Genomic DNA, 19,644 nt, shown 5'->3' on the forward strand with positions numbered 1-19,644 from the left:
ATGGGCCATCATCTACTGCTGCATCGGTGACTCTTTGCTGGCTAGAATGAGTGCTTGCGGCACCGGATCCTTTTCTCATCATTTCATCACTACAATGATGCACACCGATGCTTCCCTCGTCTTTCTTTCTTTCTACATTCACAGCTTCTTGTGGTGGGGTGAGTGCACAACCACTTTGTCCTCCACTGGACCTTGCACGTAGTGTGGCAATGTCTTGTACCACAGATGAAGCGAGGCTCATAAGATGTTCGAAATTCCGACTCAGCCGTACTTCAATGGTTTAGTGTTAGGGAGAAGGAATATCAATTAGTAAGGTCAACTAGAATGAGGATGGTGCTTAAGTTTGTTTGTGAAGTAATAAAGTCGTAGTGCCATAGTGTACCTCATCAGAGTGTGAGCAACCCGCCTCGTATGAATGTCCATCATTATGTGTAGAAGGTTTGCTTCCCTATATGACCTACCCATACATCAAACAAACATTGATGATTACTTTGAAACATAAATTAATGATAACACCAAACTACGTTTATGGAGTTGCTTAATTTTAGCATACCTGGACATGGCCATAATTACCATAGGTGTGTATTTCGGCAACCAAGCGCCTCTCGACTTGCTCATCTGCCCATGCAGTCGAAAGTGGACTGTGGACTTCAACTTGGAAAGTCGTCATATAGAACTTGCTGATATAAAAAAACTGTGAAGTGGGAATCAAATATAAGTTGGTTAAAGAAGCTATTACAATATCAACAAAAGAAGAAATTATTTTGGTAGATGCATATGACATTAATGTGGAGAGGTTGAGAAATGAATACCTGAAGAAACAAGACACAACCTCTAATGTATGTCAGGTGACTTGTACGATAGTCCCTTATCCCATCCTCGACATATTGGAGAACAAACTCGGCCCAATTTTTGCGCACCCCCACTTCACTATCCCAAACCATGTCCCACAAGTCATGCATACCTTCTTGTTTTGAGTTGGGGGCAAGGATAGTGGCACAAGCGAAAATGAGAAAGGATTTCATGAATTCTTCGCCAACTGGTAGATCACGCAAATTAGCTTCCAATATTTTGATGTCGTATGTGCGGTTGGGTGTGCCACGCCTATTGTAGATGAGAATGTCAACGCCATTGTTCGGGATGCCCAGCACCTCTCTAACATTTTTGGGCATGACTGGGACAACAACTTTTGTTTCCATGCATAAGCGGTGGTAGCCAATGTCGTAATTGGCGACTATCCACGTTATTAGCTCATAATGCAATTCTTTACAACCAAGCTGCAGCAAGCCACCGAATCCCATATCACTGATGGCATTTTTCTTATCCATTGGGAGGGTATCCATGATTGATAGGAATTTCTTTCCCGAGCAATGGGATTTTGGTAACTTAACCTACAACATGAAAGAAGGAAAATATATTACAAATATGTCGCAATTCGAGAGTTAAGCCTCAAGGGCAATAGTTTTAAAAGTACGTTAAAGGGTTGTCGAATATTTTACCGCTTCAGATCTTAATGGAACATTGCTTCTCCGCTTCCTTTGTCTGCTATCCATGTGTTTAATAAATGAAGTGCTTCTTTTCCTTGAGTATTTTCAGTAACGGCGTAGACTAGTAGTTGGGGAAAATTATGCACCAAGAGATTGTGAATGAAACATCACCGTGACAATAGCAATATAAGGGGTAGATGTTGCATCTACACAATGAAATGAGCAGTTTTATATATGTATTCCTCATTAACAGCATAACAATCTTAAAAAGCCACATGTATAGTGTTGCAGTTGTATCAATTGATCATAATTGATCTCAAATAGAATAAAAATGAGTTCAGAGGTCAAAGAGAATTCATAAAGTGTACATAAAACAATTGTCCCTATGTTTGTGAATGATGGATTTTGATTTACAACCTGTATAAGCTTGTTTAGTACAATAATAAAATTTGTTCAAGTATTGTACAACACAGTTCTTAATAAATGAGAGCTTGATATTTACAATATACCTTAAATTGGAATAAAAAAGTACACTACTATATGGTTTTCAACAAGATTAGCCTACTAAGAGATGAAGCAAAAGGAATTATGATAACAATCTTGATGTAATATTACCCATTACAACACACCAATGATAAGTGTTACATATGTGTTCTTGGTTGGTAACAACCTTTAGAAGAGTGTTCAAAACATGTAATGGATATACAAAAAACACATAGTTTCAGTCATGGAAGAATGTGACAGCATTGCACTTAAGACAAAGGGTTCTTGCACGTTTTCCTGTTGTGCCCGGAAGTATGACATCTTGAGCAAGAGACAGTCCGTTTATCTTGAAATTGGGACTCAATGTGATTCTTTCTTGGTCTGCCGGGAGGCCACTTGGTATGGGGAGGGTTAAGAGAGAGGAAAACTTCACCGGTAATAGATCAAACCAAACCATCATTAGCGACCATTGGCATGTCATGGGTCTCTATACCGGAGAAGAAACCTGATTAAATCAGCTCTTGCATTGGGAATTTGTGCCAATCTTGAACAAAATCAACAACATTATGACCAATGGAAAGAATAACGGCTGCCGCATGTTCACAAGGAATGCCAACATTTCCCAACCCCTACATGTGCAAGTACGCTTCATAATGTCCACATTCAAGAAGGTGGTTCCGATAGAAACCCCAAATATTCCGTTTATGAAAAGAGTGACCGGATACACCTCACCCTTGGCAATTTTCTGCTGCACTTTTTCTTCAATTTTTAGTCCTATGTATCCCTTCCAATTGTTTGATTCCTCTTTATGTTTGACAAGCATAGAACCTAACTTAGCCATATGCTCCATTAGAAATGTACAAATGGAGTGATGTCTTTCATTCCTTAGCCAAGCATTAAACGACTCGGCAAGGTTTGTGGTCATTTTATCCCATCTTTCGTTTTGGGAATTTGGACATAGCCCAATGTTCGGGTTCATTTTCTTCAACCCATTTGGCCAAAGCGTCATTGTATTTCCGTAGTTCAAACATGGAAACATTGTAATCATGCTCTAACCTTGCATGGCAATACTATCAAGGAATTGGAGTGCATTTTCTTTACCTTTGTTCCTTCTTGTATTATGTTTGCTCAAGAAAGAGTTGAAATTTTCCTTCAAGTGATGGTAACAGTAGGCGTGGTTTTCAAGTCCAAACACTTTAGGAACACTACGAAGGAAAGTGGGATGTCTATCCGAGATAATAACGACTTTCTTATCTCCAACAACCTTCTTCAAATTTTGCAAAAACCAAGACCAATCGTCATAATTTTCTGAGTTCATCACGCCAAAGACTAAGGGGAACATGGTGTCATTAGCATCGTATGCAGTCGCCAAAAATAACGCACCCCTATATGGCCCACTCATATGGGTGGAGTCAATAGCTATGATTGGCCAACACCCCATTGCAAACCCTTGGATAGATACCGAATGAGCAATAAAGAGTTGCTCAAAATGTCCATCACTTGAATGCCCCAACTCAACAATGCTTCCCGGATTTGTTGCAACCATTTTCTCACACATCCAAGGCAACAATTTGTAATAATATTTGGGTTCGCCATAAATGCGCTCATTTGCCTTCTCCTTGATATTCCATGCTTGAAGATATGTCAATTGCATCTCATGTTGCCTTTGAAAGTCCTTACAAATTTGGCGAGGTTGGTAATCGGGAGTGGACTGGAAGACATCATCAATAAGCAATGAAACCCGATTAGATCTCACTAAAGGTTGGCATGCAGCAACATTTTCCAAATTATGATTATGGTGGTTATGAAAAATGTGAACCTGGACAATGTTCGAATCCCCAATTGCACGAGCTGTGACTTTCCAAGGACATTTAGTAACTGTGCAAACAATTGTCATGTGTTTCGTACTATTCCTCTTGAAGCGATAATGGAATCTACCAGCAATTGACATCAAAGAAACAGCATCACGGAACTCGGCAGCATTGGGGAAGGTATGTCCACTACCCATAATGGAATTTTCAAACCACCTTAAGTCACGTTTGAATATATTTGCTTCCGCACATCTATGGGAAAACCCATATGACTCAATTGTAAGAGAGTCATCACAGATATTAATTGGCAGATCGCCACCAAATGGAAGTAGGTGTGCAAAATTCGAACCAACAATAGGAGAAGGGGCACTACAAAGGGAAAAAATATATATATATATATTCATTCATATACATATATTTGAAGAAAAGTTAATAGACATAGTGGATATGATGTTGGGAAGGCTATCAGTACCTATTCGGTGCTATACAACCTTTAACAACTTCACTTGATGATGAGACATAGACGTGACAACTTTTGGTCCGGTTCAGCTTTTAAGCTGAAAGGGGCTTTGGACTGGCGTCGAACCAAACGAATCATCCAGTTTTCTATAATCAACATGTGGGTCAACCAAAACGCCATTGGGCCTTGGCCGCATTGGGCCTAAAATCCTCCTAGTCTTCCACCCACTAAGAGGCCTTGCAGCATTTGGGACCCCTCCCACCATCAGCCCACTCGTCACACGGCTTGGGCAACTTTCCTCTTCCTTGGTGAAAGGTTATTTATGGAGATCATTAAACTTGTGAGTTTCCGATGTGGGATGTGGAATTTGATTATAAAGAAAAATAAAAATATTTATTTATTTTATATATATAAACATAACTAAATATCAACTTACCCCAAAATAATTCTAATATAGTAATTAAATAAATATTTAACTTTAACCACCAATGACTAAAATTATGTATCTAATTACTATTATGATTACACTTGAAGCTAGTAACAAATCCAAATTTGGCAAAGAACTCCTAACCAAGTATTTAAAAATCGGATTGGTTCAACCGGTTGAATCGTCGATCGAACCCTTATTTGGTTCGGTGCAGCTTTTGAGCTGGAAGGGGCTTTGGACTGGTGTTAAAACCGGACGAATCGTTCAGTTTTCTATGAACCAATCAACGTGTGGGTAAACCAAAACGTCATTGAGCCTTGGCTGCATTGGGCCTAAAATCTTCCTAGTCTTCTACCCACTACGAGGCCTTGCAGCATTGGGGACCCCTCCCATCAATAGCCCACTCGCAAGGCCCATTGGGCCATTTTCCTCTTCCTTAGTGAGAGTTTATTTATGGAGCTCATTAAACTTGTGAGTTTCATATGTGGGATGTGTGATGTGGGATTTGATTATAAAGAAAAATAAAAATATTTATTTATTATATATATATATATAAACATAACTAAAGATCAACTTACCCCAAAATAATTCTAATATAGTAATTAAATAAATAATTAACTTTAACCACCAATGACTAAAATTATGTATCTAATTACTATTATGATTACACTTGAAGCTAGTGACAAATCCAAATTTGGCAAAGAACTCCTAACCAACTATTTTAAAATGGGATCGGTTCAACCGGTTGAATAGTCAACCGAACCCTGATTTTGTCCAGTTCAGCTTTTGAGTCGGAAGGGGCTTTGGACTGGCGTCGAACCAAACGAATCGTCCAGTTTTCTATGAACGGATCAACGTGTGGGTCAACCAAAACGCCATTGGGCCTAAAATCTTTCTAGTCTTCCACCCACTAAGAGGCCTTGTAGCATTGGGGACCCCTCCCACAAACAACCCACTCGTGCAGCCCATTGGGCAGCTTTCCTATTCCTTAGTGAGAGGTTATTTATGGAGCTCATTAAACTTGTGAGTTTCCGATGTGGGATGTGGGATTTGATTATAAAGATAAATAAAAATATTTCTTTATTATATATATATAAACATAACTAAATATCAACTTACCCTAAAATAATTCTAATATAGTTTTTAGATAAATATTTAACTTTAACCACCAATCACTAAAATTATGTATCTAATTACTATTATGATTACACTTGAAGCTAGTGACAAATGCAAATTTGGCAAAGAACTCCTAACCAATTATTTAAAAATCAGATCGGTTCAACCGGTTGAATCATCGACCGAACTCTGATTTGGTGCGATTCAACTTTTGAGCCCGAAAGGACTTTGGACTGGCGTCGAATTGGACGAATCATCCAGTTTTCTATGGACTGATCAACATGTGGGTCAACCAAAACGCCATTGGGCCTTGGCCGCATTGGGCCTAAAATCTTCCTAGTCTTCCACCTAGTAGGAGGCCTTGCAGCATTGGGAACCCCTCCCACCAACAGCCCACTCATCATGCGACCTATTGGGCAGCTTTCCTCTTCCTTAGTGAGAGGTTATTTACGGAGCTCATTAAACTTGTGAGTTTCCGATGTGGGATGTGGGATTTGAATATAAAGAAAAATAAAAATATTTATTTATTATATATATATAAAGAGAACTAAAGAACAACTTACCCCAAAATAATTCTAATATAGTAATTAAATAAATAATTAACTTTAACCACTGATAACTAAAATTATGTATCTAATTACTATTATGATTACACTTGAAGCTAGTGACAAATCCAAATTTTGCAAAGAACTCCTAACCAATTATTTAAAAATGGGATCAGTTCAACCGGTTGAACCGTTGACCGAACCCTGATTTGGTCCGATTCAGCTTTTGAGCCGGAAAAGGCTTTGGACTGGCTTCGAACCGGACAAATCATCTAGTTTTCTATGAACCGATCAACGTGTGGGTCAACCAAAACGCCATTGGGTCTTGGACGCATTGGGCCTAAAATATTCCTAGTCTTCCACCCACTAGGAGGCCTTGCAGCATTGGGGATCCCTCCCACCAACAACCCACTCGTCACGCAGCCCATTGGGCAGCTTTCCTCCTCTTTAGTGAGATGTTATTTATGGAGCTCATTAAACTTGTGAGTTTCTCATGTTATATATATATATATATATATATATATATATATATATATATATATATATATATAAACATAACTAAAGATCAACTTACCCTAAAATAATTCTAATATAGTAATTAAATAAATATTTAACTTTAACCACCAATGACTAAAATTATGTATCTAATTACTATTATGATTACACTTGAAGCTAGTGACAAATCCAAATTTTGCAAAGAACTCCTAACCAATTATTTAAAAATCGGATCAGTTCAACCGATTGAACCGTCGACCGAACCCTGATTTGGTCTGGTTCAGCTTTTGAGCTGGAAAAGGCTTTGGACTGGCGTCGAACCGAGCGAATCGTCCAGTTTTCTATGAACCAAACAACGTGTGGGTCAACCAAAATGCCATTGGGCCTTGGCCGCATTGGGCCTAAAATCTTCTTAGTCTTCCACCCATTAGGAGGCTTTGCAGCATTAGGGACCCCTCCCACCAACAGCCCACTCATCGCGCGGCCCATTGGGCAGCTTTCCTCTTCCTTAGTGAGAGGTTATTTATGGAGCTCATTAAACTTTTGAGTTTCCGATGTGGGATGTGGGATTTGATTATAAAGAAAAATAAAAATATTATATATATATATATATATATATATATATATATATATATATATAAACAGAACTAAAGATCAACTTACCCCAAAATAATTCTAATATAGTAATTAAATAAATAATTAACTTTAACCACCAATGACTAAAATTATGTATCTAATTACTATTATGATTACCCTTGAAGCTAGTGACAAATCCAAATTTGGCAAAGAACTCCTAACCAATTATTTAAAAATTGGATCGGTTCAACCGTCAACCGAACCCTGATTTGGTCCGGTTCAACTTTTGAGCCGGAAGGGGCTTTGGACTGGCGTTGAACCGGACGAATCGTCCGATTTTCTATGAACCAATGAACGTGTGAGTCAACCAAAACGCCATTGGGCCTAAAATCTTCCTAGTCTTCCACCCATTAGGAGGCCTTGTAGCATTGGGGACCCCTCCCACCAACAACACACTCGTCGCACGGCCCATTAGGCAGCTTTCCTATTCCTTAGTTTGAGGTTATTTACGGAGCTCATTAAACTTGTGAGTTTCCGATGTGGGATGTGGGATTTGATTATAAAGAAAAATAAATGCTTGCATTGTGAGAATTTGAACCTCAAATCAAAGGTTTACAAAAGGAGGAGACAACCATCATTCTACATAATCCCTTTATTAAATATGGGTAGCAATATTTTATATTAATGCTCTTTGCAATTTTTATAATAATTATTAACAATAAATATGAAAATAATATAAATTAATTAATATAATATTTTTAAAATAATAAAATGCATAGATATGTAGATAGAATTAAATGTTATAATTTTCTTCTCATATGTAAATATTATACATATTCTATTTGATAAAATTTGATATATTAATACATTTATATTTATGTTTATCAATTAATAGACATATTAAATACAAAAAAAATGAAATGTTATAATTTTAATATTATATATATATAAATTTCTTAAAATTATTCTTAATTTTAATAAAATATAAATTATTTATTTATGATATCACTGTTCGACCACCGGTCCAACCAATGAACCGTGAATCGGTAACTTTTTCGGTTCAATGATCGGTTCGATTCTGAAAACATTGTTCCTAACTATTTAAAAAAAGAATTATTTGATTTATAATCTAATAAAATTACTTTATTAATCTTATATTATGTTATCATTATTATTATTATTGTTGTTCAAAAATTATTTTAGTGTTTCTTGCGCATCTAGTATAGACTAAAATGAAGTTTCCAAATATATTAAACCAATCATTTACATCTATTTTAAAATTGATTTTTGAAGGGTTGGAAGTGGATCATGATCTTTGAAAACATTTTTATTTTAATAAAAATTATGTATTTAATAAAAATATAAAAAAATTTAAAATTTTAAAGAATTACTTAAAATATTCATTCTTTAACGAGTACTGGGCCTGGTTGAAGTGCAAGACACGTGAACACTAACTAATAGTGAATTTTCTTTTATATTTATATTGATTTTAATTATTTGATAAAAATTATAAGACAAAAATTTTCATATATTTTATGTTTGTACTTCAATATATTTTATTTTATAATAATTACATTTATCCATTTTCACGTTACAATTGTAGTCTACATTAAAATTAGGGTAAAATATTTTTCTAAAAATAATTTTCTATTCTCTCAAAAGGAAAATAATTTTGAAAAGCATTTGTTTGTCTTCTTTTTGCAAAAACTCAAGTCAAATAATAGACTTCTTTTTATAATAAAAGATTAATTCTTTTATTATTTTTAAAAACAATTGCCTAAAGTATATAAAAATTCATAAATAAACCATTTTTCCACTAATATTTATCTTCTTCCCTTTTATTTATTTTTTTCTTCTCTTTTTATTTTTAAAATTTTTTTTTTAGGATAATCCCATGGAGTGAATTGTAGACTATAGACTGAAAAAAAATTCCAAAATATTGGTCGTTCTTCCGATTGTTTTCCTTTTTTTTTTTTTAAAGGGTGAATAAAAAATTCACCCATCTTTGAGAGAATGTTTTATTTTGTATAGTGCAAATATTAATATTTACAAACTATATAGGATTTAGATATAAAGTTTTTATAATCTAAACTATTATTTTCATTTTAAAAGAAAAAGTACATGTCACATCATAAAATTTGTACACCTAAACTTTCATTTATGAAATTAAAGAATAATATGGAAGGTGTCGTTTGCTTACCCGAATTGGAGATCCAATGCCTATTTATCAAATGAAAATGATTTTTTTTTTTAATTTAACATTTAGTTATTTCTAATTATGAAAGTTAAGATTATTATTTTAGTTTTTTAAAAGTTTAAGAAATATGATGTTAAAGGAATTTTATTTAAATGAGATTAATAGTTTGTTTATCTAATTTTTTTGAAATTTTTGGAAAAAATCATGTCAAATAAATCTTATTTAATTAAGTCATACTCATGACATGATAAATAATAATATAAGCTTGTTTATTAGATAATTTTATAAATTAATTATATATAATTATATTAATTTAATTAAAAATAATCAATTACTTTTAATAGGTGATTTTCTAAAAATCATTTTTAGAGAGAATGTTTCTCCTAGAAGCATTTTAAAGAAAAATATTTGACAGTAATTAAAAAAAAATCACAAATTTTATATAAAAAAACTTTTAAAATTTTTAAAAATCACTTTTAGGATTAAAAAATTATTTATAGTGTTTTTTAAATAAACACTCTATAGGTGATTATTCTAAAAACACTTTTAGAAAAATCACTTAAAATTTTTGTAGCATTTAAAAAAAAAAAAAACTTTTAGCCTTAAAATGATTTTAAAGAAAAATTGAAACATTTTTAAAATTTTAAAAAATTAGTTATAGTGTTGAAACATCACTTATAATGTTTGTTACAAAAACAATTGATGTGATTCTCTTAAAAATACTTCTAAAAAAACACTCACTAAATATTTTAAAAATAATAATAATAATAATAATAATAATAATAATAATAAAAGTTAGAACAAAACTATATTCCAACTTTTATAGTATAAAAATATTATGGTTGATAATATACATTTTCCAAATTTAATTCACTTTTATAATATAATATGTTACAAAAATATCTTTTTTATTTATTTATATTCAAATAGTTACCAATGTTTCATAAAATAATTTCTAATAATTATTTCCCAAATTCCCTAAAAAGTAAATATTTTTTGTTTCTCCTTTTTTTAAAAATAAAATGTCTATGTTCATAGGTTTTCCACGGATCTAAAACCATAAAAAGTATATATATATAAAAAAAACAAGAAACTTAGGTTTTGCTTGAAAACTTTGAAATGTTTTAATTTATTTTTAATATTTTTAAATATATTTTAAAAAATAATTTGTACATTCAATTTTTTAATTCAAATCATTCAACATGTTTGTATAACTATTTTTTAAAACGAAACTTAAAAAACCAATTAAAACAATTAAAAACAATTAAAAGATATTCTTTGAAGATTTTTTTTTTTTCAGGTTATAAAACATATTTTTCTATTTTTTTTTCCTAAAGAACAAAAAACTATTTTAAAAAATAATTGTCAAAAAACCTTATTTTCATATTAAAAACCTCTCGTGATGCCTTATTTGAAAACCAAAAAAGAAAAATCAAATAAAAATCCAAAACCGAAATCTCAAATGAAGAAGATGAATTAATCACGGTTTTAAATAAAAATAGAGATGAAGATAAATAAAAACAAATCAACTATCATACCAACATAGATTATGTTTCAATATGGTGGGTCAATGAGACGTGACATCTAAAAAGTTGTCGCCATAATTGTGAGTAAAGGAGAGGATGTTCCAAGGATGTCCTCTGATTTTCTGTTGAAATATAGGCATTTTATGTGGCGTGGTCATTTTCTCGTCATTGAAGGGATCGAGGTTCTTTTCTGTGTGTTCTTTGATCTTTATAATGGTAAACTCCAATTAAAGATAAGACCGAGTTGTTGGGACAGGAGTTCCTAAAGAATTGGTGGCAGCTATGTAGAGAAGGTGGGTGCACCCCCGGAAGCATGCTATTGGGTCTTCCTCGCCCGACAACAAAATCAAGAAGGATCCACTCCCATGCATGCCCTATCACTGTCTGTTAGATCCGTCAATCTCACTCTCCTTCCACACACACTCCATCAACCCTATCCCTTTCTCAAAACTCAAATCCTACTACCCTCTATGTCCCTTTATTCATTTCAATGTCTTCGTAATGCAAATTCCTCAATTTTCCACATTTAATTTATTTTGCCAACCTTACACCTGTTGAAATTATAATCCATTTTGGGAATTTGAGAAAAATTAGAAATTATTATTTACTTAGGTTTTTTATGTTAATTAAGACTTTAGGTCGAATATAAATTAGAGTTATACCGCAAGTATAATTAGTTTATTATAAATAGATTTATTATTATATTAAAAAAATATAATAGAATACAATAAAATATTATTTTAGAAAAATATTATCAGCATCCAATCTTGTGTGTTCCAACATATGATATCAAAGGTAGAAAATTAAGGAATGTGAAATGTAATATCAAAGCTAGAACAACAAGAAATGTATATAATTGCAAGAAAGTCACAATTTTATCGGTGAAAGTATGGTTATAAATAATAACTCAATTCATCTTCAACTCTCCAAATTTATAGGTAAGAACCATATGCTTATCTTGTTTAGACCTTAAGATTTATCAAATATAATAAGTAATGGTTCCAATGAAGTGACCAATTCAAAAGAATTCAAGGCACTATTGTTGGGAATCCTAAATTGCTTTATTCTCTAGCTCTAGATTGAAAAAGGTGCATGTAATCTATCCCTATACTCTCTAGATCTAATATAATGGAAAATATGGTATCAAAAACCATAAAAGAACCTAAATCTAAAAATATAGTGAACATACCTGTGATCTGGATGTTTCCAAATCAAATACAATTCATTGAAGTTATCATAGAAGCTATAGAACTCATCTACTCGATGTTCTTCCACCCAATCTCTCCACACACGAATCTAGGCATGTAAGAGAAATGTGAGATTTTCTTCCTCTTTAAGGGTGGCTAGGATTTCTCTTTGGAAAAACCCTCTAGAAGACAGAACATCTAAATCTCAACCCTTAAGGGGGTTTATATACGACTCCATGTGGGTTTAAGTGACTTAAACCAAAATTGGACTTGGGTCACCTAATCCAACCCACCTAGGTCTTAATTAAGTAATAGCCCTATTAGGCTCCATTAATTAATTAGCCCTATTAGGCTTTAATAAATTAATTAACCTAGTCCAAACGGACAATTCATATGATCTACTGCAACTTTGTGCTTTTACTAAAACACTTTATGCACACTTATGAACCAAAAACTCAAATCACATAAATAAGACATGTCACCATTAATTAGAAGCTCAAGTGGGGACTACTAGGACCATAGGAAAATATTGTCTCTCCCATAATCCTATTCTAAAATTGATTCAACACTCTACTAAAAAGAATCAACTACACTTCGTTATCCTACAGAATTACAACAAAACAAAGTTCAAGTCTATAAGTTACTAACCATTGCTTGTAGACTCTTCATGAATTGATGTTCATAATCTAATAAGATAGTGTTATCCTATCAATATTATCTCTCGAATCATTGAGTTACAAATCCACTTATTATATGATCAATTGACATACTCTAACTTCAAAGAGAATATGTCAAATATCATTAAAAGAATTGCTATGATCATAATCTTCTTAATCACATGTCTTTTAGACCACTTAAAGGAACACACTATCTCAATCTCATGAGATATCATGGTACTTTCATTGAGAATACTTATTGTCACCAACTTTCATCAGCAATGACCAAATCTGTGGAGATATATGACCATATTAGGATCTTATCCATAGGTCAAAGCTACTTATTGACTTCAGCAAATGCTCAATATCCTCTCAAAGTTAAGAGTCTATGCAATATAGTAGTTTGGTGAACCATAACAACTAGTAGTCGTATATTATGATTCACCGTAAGTCTTATATAATTTGTAACCATACACAATGAGAAACTCATCTCGACAACTAAGATAAATTATCCCTTTAATTAGGAGGTAGTTCACTACAATCTCTACTAGATTTCTTAAATCCATTATTTGACAATGAACTACTTATCATCTTGCAAGAAGCCTATGACTTATATCCTTTATGCAACTCTTAATGTACCCAAGTCATGTACAATGTGAGTAATATGAAGATGAGTGCTAAGATAACCAATTAATTCATATAGGATAATAAAGGAAACTGGAAACATAAATAAATAAATTTATTAATAAATCAACTATCTATTACATCATACCATGCTTTCCAAAGCTTTATCCCAACAACTATCAAAGAAACAAAAAAGTTCACTAACAAATTTATTGAAAGATTCTTAAAAGAAAGATCAAAAAACACTTTATGCAATACTCCAAGTAGTAGATGAATCCATATTTGAGAAAATCTCATAATAAATAAAATAAAATAAAAAAAGGCATAGGTCACTCTATAAAAATTATATAAAGGTGATGATCATGTGAAACGAATGAAATTGCAGACAATAAAAAGTGAATTCGAGCCTTATTACATGAATGACTCTAAATCAATCTTAGATTATTTTGATCATGTACAAACCATTGTAAACCAAATGCAAGTTAATGGTGAGAAGCTTGATGATCAACGAACAGTAGAGAAAATTATGTGATTTTTAAGTACAAAATTTGACTATGTTGTTGCAATGATTAAAGAAAGAAAATATATCCTTACTTCAATAGTTGAAGGGTCAATGAGTTCATTATATTCACATAAATAGAAAATGAATAAGAAAATCAACTGTAACAATTTGAAGCAAATGTTGCAGAGTATAATATCTACAAGAGGTCGTGGTGGCTAACAAGGTAGCAAAGGTTGTAGTCATGGTAGAGGTAGAAGAAAAGAAACAATAGCTTGAACAATATAGATGGAGATGGTGATAAAAATTATTCTAAAGGAAAGGGTAATACTCTTAAACTTTAAAAAAAAACACTGTTGAGGCAGAATAGATAGATCACAAAAATGTTTGGTACCTTGATACATGATGCAAAAATCACATGTGTGGTAAGAAAGAATTGTTTTTGTAATTAAATGAATTAGCATTTGGAAACAAATCCAAAGTTCCAATCATATGCAAAGGTAATATTAAGATACATTCTAAAGATAGTACCATTGTTATTATAACAAATGTATTTTTTGTTCCACATTTTTTTTATAATTTGTTGACCATAAGATAGTTAACAAAACAAAAAATAAAATACCATTAATATCTCTAATAGAGTTTGCACCCTTAGTGATAAAAATAAGAAGATGATTGCAAAAGTACAATTGACAAAGAAAATGATGTTTTCTATATTTCTTCAAGAAAAAACTTTATTTAGTTTGATGAAAATAGCGGAAATATAGCAATTAGCTTTAGCATATACATTTTGGTCATCTTATTTTTTATGAACTATTATTGTTGGTACAAAAAAACATGGTAACAAGATTACCAATGATTGATGTTCCAGATCATGCATGAGAAAGATATATCCTTGGGAAACAACATAGGAATTCTTTTTCAATTGAAAGATCTAGAAGAGTTAAACAACCTTTGAAGTTGGTGTATATAGATATATTTGATCCCGATGAAATAAGATCTCTTGGTCATAACAAATATATTGTAACCTTTATAGATGATTTTACAAGAAAAACTTGGATTTATTTATTAAAATAAAATTCTGAAACTTTTAACAAATTTAAAGAATTCAAAATTCTTATTGAAAAACAGTGGTTGTAATATTAAGATATTGAGACTTGATAGAGAAGGAGAGTTCACCTCTAATGAATTTTATAATTATTGCAAAAGTCAGGATATTCGATAATAGTTGACAACTAACTATATACCTCAAAAAAATGATATAACTTAAAGGAATAATAGAACCATTGTACAAATGGCAAGAAACATGTTGAAGGTCAAATCACTTCTAAAATTATTTTGGGCAGAAGCTATTACATGTGTAATGTTCTTGTTGAATAGGTTTCTTACTAAAGCAATCTTTAGAAGAGCACCCGAAGAAGCCTAAAGTGCTCATAAGTCAAAAGTTTTTTTTTGTGAATTTTTTATTTATTGCATATTCCCATATACCAAAAGAGCATAGGAAAAAGTTTGATGATAAAAGTGACTAGTGTGTTTTCATCTATTATAGTGATGTAACTAAAGGTTACAAACTACATAATCTAGAAAGAAGGAAGTTGAGTGTGAGTAGGGATATTTACTTCCTAGAGAATGAGAGTTGGACATAGACTCAAAAATAAAGTGAGAAAAGAGGAGTTTTCATTAAAAAGGACTTTATGGAAGACAATGAGAATTAGGAGAATTCTATAACAAATATTTCGATTTTAAGCACACCTTCTCCTATTAGAAGCCTATGTGAACGAACACATGGTAGGAGTCTAAATCACAAGGTCACCCAAAACATTATCATATTATACCTACACATCTGAAGGATTATAAAATGATGATAGATGTTAAAAAAAACTGATAAAGGTTTAGTTAACTTTTGTCTATTTGCATATTGCGATATGATTTCATATGAAGAAACAATAAGTGATAAAAAGTGGATTCAAGTAATAAATGAACAAATTCAATTAATAGAGAAGTACAATACATGGAAGTTAATTGTTCTACCAATTAGAAAGAAGCCTATAGGTGTTAAATGGATTTATAAGAAAAACTATAAACCTAATGGTAAAGTTGATCAATTTTTTGGTTGCAAAAGGCTATAAACAAAAGGCATGCATTGATTAGTTTGAAGTTTTTGCATCAATTACTAGACTAGATACCATTTGCATGACAATTGTACAAATAGTTGAGGAAATGTGAAAAGTCATCAAATGGATGTGAAGTCAACTTTTCTTAATATTGTACTTAGAAGAGGTTTTTGTTGAACAACCATTAGGATATATTAAGGAAGGGCAAAAGAAACAAGTTTATAAACTCAAAAAGGCATTGTATGGTTTAAAGCAAGCACCACGTGCTTGATACATATAGATTGATGCTTCTTTATTACGATATGGGTTTCAAAAATGTTCTTTTGAGTGAGCACTTTACATCAAGTTAAATTTTAATGGTGATGTAATTGTTATATGCTTCTATGTGGATGATTTAATTTTTATAATAAATTATCAACCGATGTTTGAAGATTTCAAGGAGGTAATGACACAACAATGTGAGATAATAGAATTGGGATTAATGTCATATTTTCTTAGAATTGAAGTCCAACAAATGAATGATGGTATCTTTATCTCAAAAAAGAAGTATATCATAGATATAGTAAAGCTATGCAAGATGAAATCATCATCATCAATAATTTGTACCCCTATTATGGAAAGACTAGAAATGAAAAAGAAAAGCACCAGATAATTAAATCCCATATATTTCAAGGGTGTAGTAGAAAGTTTATGTTATTTGACTTCTACTAAACCATATATTCTTTATGGAGTGGGAATTATTGGCTAATTTATGGGGGAAAAAAAACCATATCAATCACACTTGCAAACAACAAAAAAAATTTTGAGGTATGTAAGTAGTACTCGTGATCATAAAATTTTCTACTCCTACTCAAGCTACTTTAGATTAATGGGCAATACAGATAGTGATTGGGGAGGTGACGTTGAGACTGAAAAGAGTATTATTATGCAAGTTTTTTTTTTTTTTAATCTTGCATTATATAAGAGCATTTTCATGGTCATAAAAAAACAATAAGTTGTAGCATTATCAACTGTAGAAGCTAAATACATGATAGTTACTTTCACGTGTCAAGTAATTTGGTTTCATAGAATGCTCATAAAATGAAGTATAAACAAAAGTCCTACAAAGATTTTGTGTAATAATAGGTTTGTTATTTCATTGACAAAAAATTTGATGTTTCATGGTAGAAACAAACATGTAAGTATTAAATTTCATTATATTAAGGAACTTATGAAAAAAAAAAAATCAAACTTGAGTTTCATATATCAGAAGATCAAGTTATAAATATTTTTACAAAATCATTAAAAACAGATATGTTCGAGAAATTGAAGATGATACTTATTGTAATTAATTTTACAGCTCAACCTAAGGGAGGTTATTAAAACTATAATCTCACTTAAAGTCAAATTAGAAAAATTTTAAGAATTTGATAAAACTTAGGAATTGTTATTTACTTGGATTTCTTATGTTAAGTAGGACTTGTGATCTAATATGAATTAGTCATAATACAAATATCATTACTTTATTGTAAATAAGTTTATTATTTATTGAAAAAATGCAATAAAGTATTGTTTTAACAAAAATATTATCAATACCCAATCATCTGGGTTCCAACAACACCTACATACAATATCTTTCATCTATATAAATAAGAAAATATATGGTATGACCAACTTCCTCCTTCAGCTGATATCAGACAATATCTATAATAGAGAGATTAAATTATTATTATTATAATCTTATTCGGTATAGCTTATGAAGGTTAAAAAAAAAAAAAGGAATATTTGAAGATGTCATATCATATTTGGAATCAAATATTCTAAGAAAGTAATTTAGTAAAATAAAATTTAAAATGAAAAGAATGTGATTTCAATTCATTCATCATATTTAATATAAAAAAAACTTAAAATAAAAATAGTTATTTTCTTTATTTGGTGTTACAAAAGGGATAAAAAAAAGGAAGAGAAAAGAAATAACATTTTTCCTATTAACCTTGTTTTAATGGTAAATATGAATAACCCAAAATTATTAATATCTATCATCCTTTAAATTTTCAATTTTTTAAAATTTTAAATTCTATTAAAAATTTAATTTATAAATAAATAAATATTTTAAATACTTATAATTTATATTTATAAAAAGTCATATTTTATATATGTTAAAAAATTGAAAAATGAAAAAAATATCAACTAAAATGATTCTTTATTTAATATTTTATTTAATCATAGGACAGGATAGGATAAAGTTAATCTAAACTTATCTTGAATTTAAAAAAAATAAATAAATAAAACTAGTGACAAATCTATTTATATCTATCCCAAATCCGTCTTACAAAGATGAAATGAGAAGATTTTCAAAAAAAAATATGAGTCAATATCGTTCGAGTAAGAGTTACCGGTTAAGCACAAATGGACACTAAAAAAAAGTAATAACCTAGAGACAAATCTAATTTAAAACTTTTATAATATTAATCATTTATATTATTATTATAGTAATTTTATTATTTTATTTTTTAAAATTGTTTAGTTATAATTATATCATTTACTAATTTTTTTTTAAATATATAATTTTATATCTATCTTCTATCATTTTGAAATATGGTGCCATTTACTATTTACATTTTAATATAAATATATAAAGAAAAGTTTTTAAAAACCAATACCCCTACCCAACTCAATTCTCACTTATACAATCTCATCAACACTACCCATCAAAATCTAATCTTAACTTAAAAAGAATATGATTGTGTATGATTTAAATTAAGAACATCTTGTTAGAAATTGAACTAGATTTTATATAGATTAGCCACCAATCCGATTGAACAGACACAACTCATAGTCCTATCAATATAATTTAAAATTCAAAATTTTCAAAGAATAAGAGAGAGAGAGAGAGAGAGAAATGAAAAAAAAAATCTTATAATCCAAGTGATGGAGGAGTTGAGACTTAGAAAACTATTTGAAAGAATACAAACAAATCACATATTTGAAAATGTCCAAAAGTGGGGGTCAAAAAGTCACCCATGCATATATTATTGGTCCCCATCCCCTCAATTAATGACTAGTAAGATTGTCACTCATCCTCCAAAACCCCCTCTACTTCTTGATGTTAACACATCTTTCCTTTCTCTCTTTTTTGTTTTTTGGTCTAGGGTTTATGAATGTGATCATCTATCTCCTTGTAAATCTCACTACATGATGATGGAAAATGACACTCCTCTATCCAAACTTCCCCTTTTATAAACCCTTGAAATTGACGTTTGATTTGATAAAAGAGTGTGTTTAGTGACTTTTAGTTATAAAAAAAAAAAATTACATCTCATTTGTATAAATTTTTATGTGCATTTTTGTATGATGTTAGTCCTTTGATACATCCATTGCCTCTTCCAATGGGTTATCCTCTACTATATCTTATAGCATAATTAATTTAACAATCTTATCATCATCTTGAGGACATTTATT

General features: G+C 31.0%; 2 protein-coding genes across 2 annotated transcripts; both read right to left on the reverse strand.

The window, feature by feature from the left end:
• Nucleotides 1-624: 624 nt before the first annotated feature.
• Nucleotides 625-1,689, reverse strand: LOC109123875 (uncharacterized). The gene is made up of 3 exons (XM_019224918.2): nucleotides 1,500-1,689; nucleotides 813-1,391; nucleotides 625-680 (listed from the first exon to the last, which is right to left on the reverse strand). The coding sequence occupies exons 1-3, from the start codon at nucleotides 1,551-1,553 to the stop codon at nucleotides 651-653; spliced, it is 663 nt and encodes a 220-aa protein (XP_019080463.1). The 5' UTR covers nucleotides 1,554-1,689; the 3' UTR covers nucleotides 625-650.
• Nucleotides 1,690-2,479: 790 nt separating this feature from the next.
• Nucleotides 2,480-3,978, reverse strand: LOC104881596 (uncharacterized). The gene is made up of 2 exons (XM_010662175.1): nucleotides 3,235-3,978; nucleotides 2,480-2,599 (listed from the first exon to the last, which is right to left on the reverse strand). Exons 1-2 carry the CDS (start codon nucleotides 3,976-3,978, stop codon nucleotides 2,480-2,482), a joined length of 864 nt encoding a protein of 287 aa, XP_010660477.1.
• Nucleotides 3,979-19,644: the final 15,666 nt, after the last annotated feature.

Source organism: Vitis vinifera, chromosome 14, assembly GCF_030704535.1.
Source record: "Vitis vinifera cultivar Pinot Noir 40024 chromosome 14, ASM3070453v1".
NCBI classification, from domain to species: Eukaryota; Viridiplantae; Streptophyta; class Magnoliopsida; order Vitales; family Vitaceae; genus Vitis; species Vitis vinifera.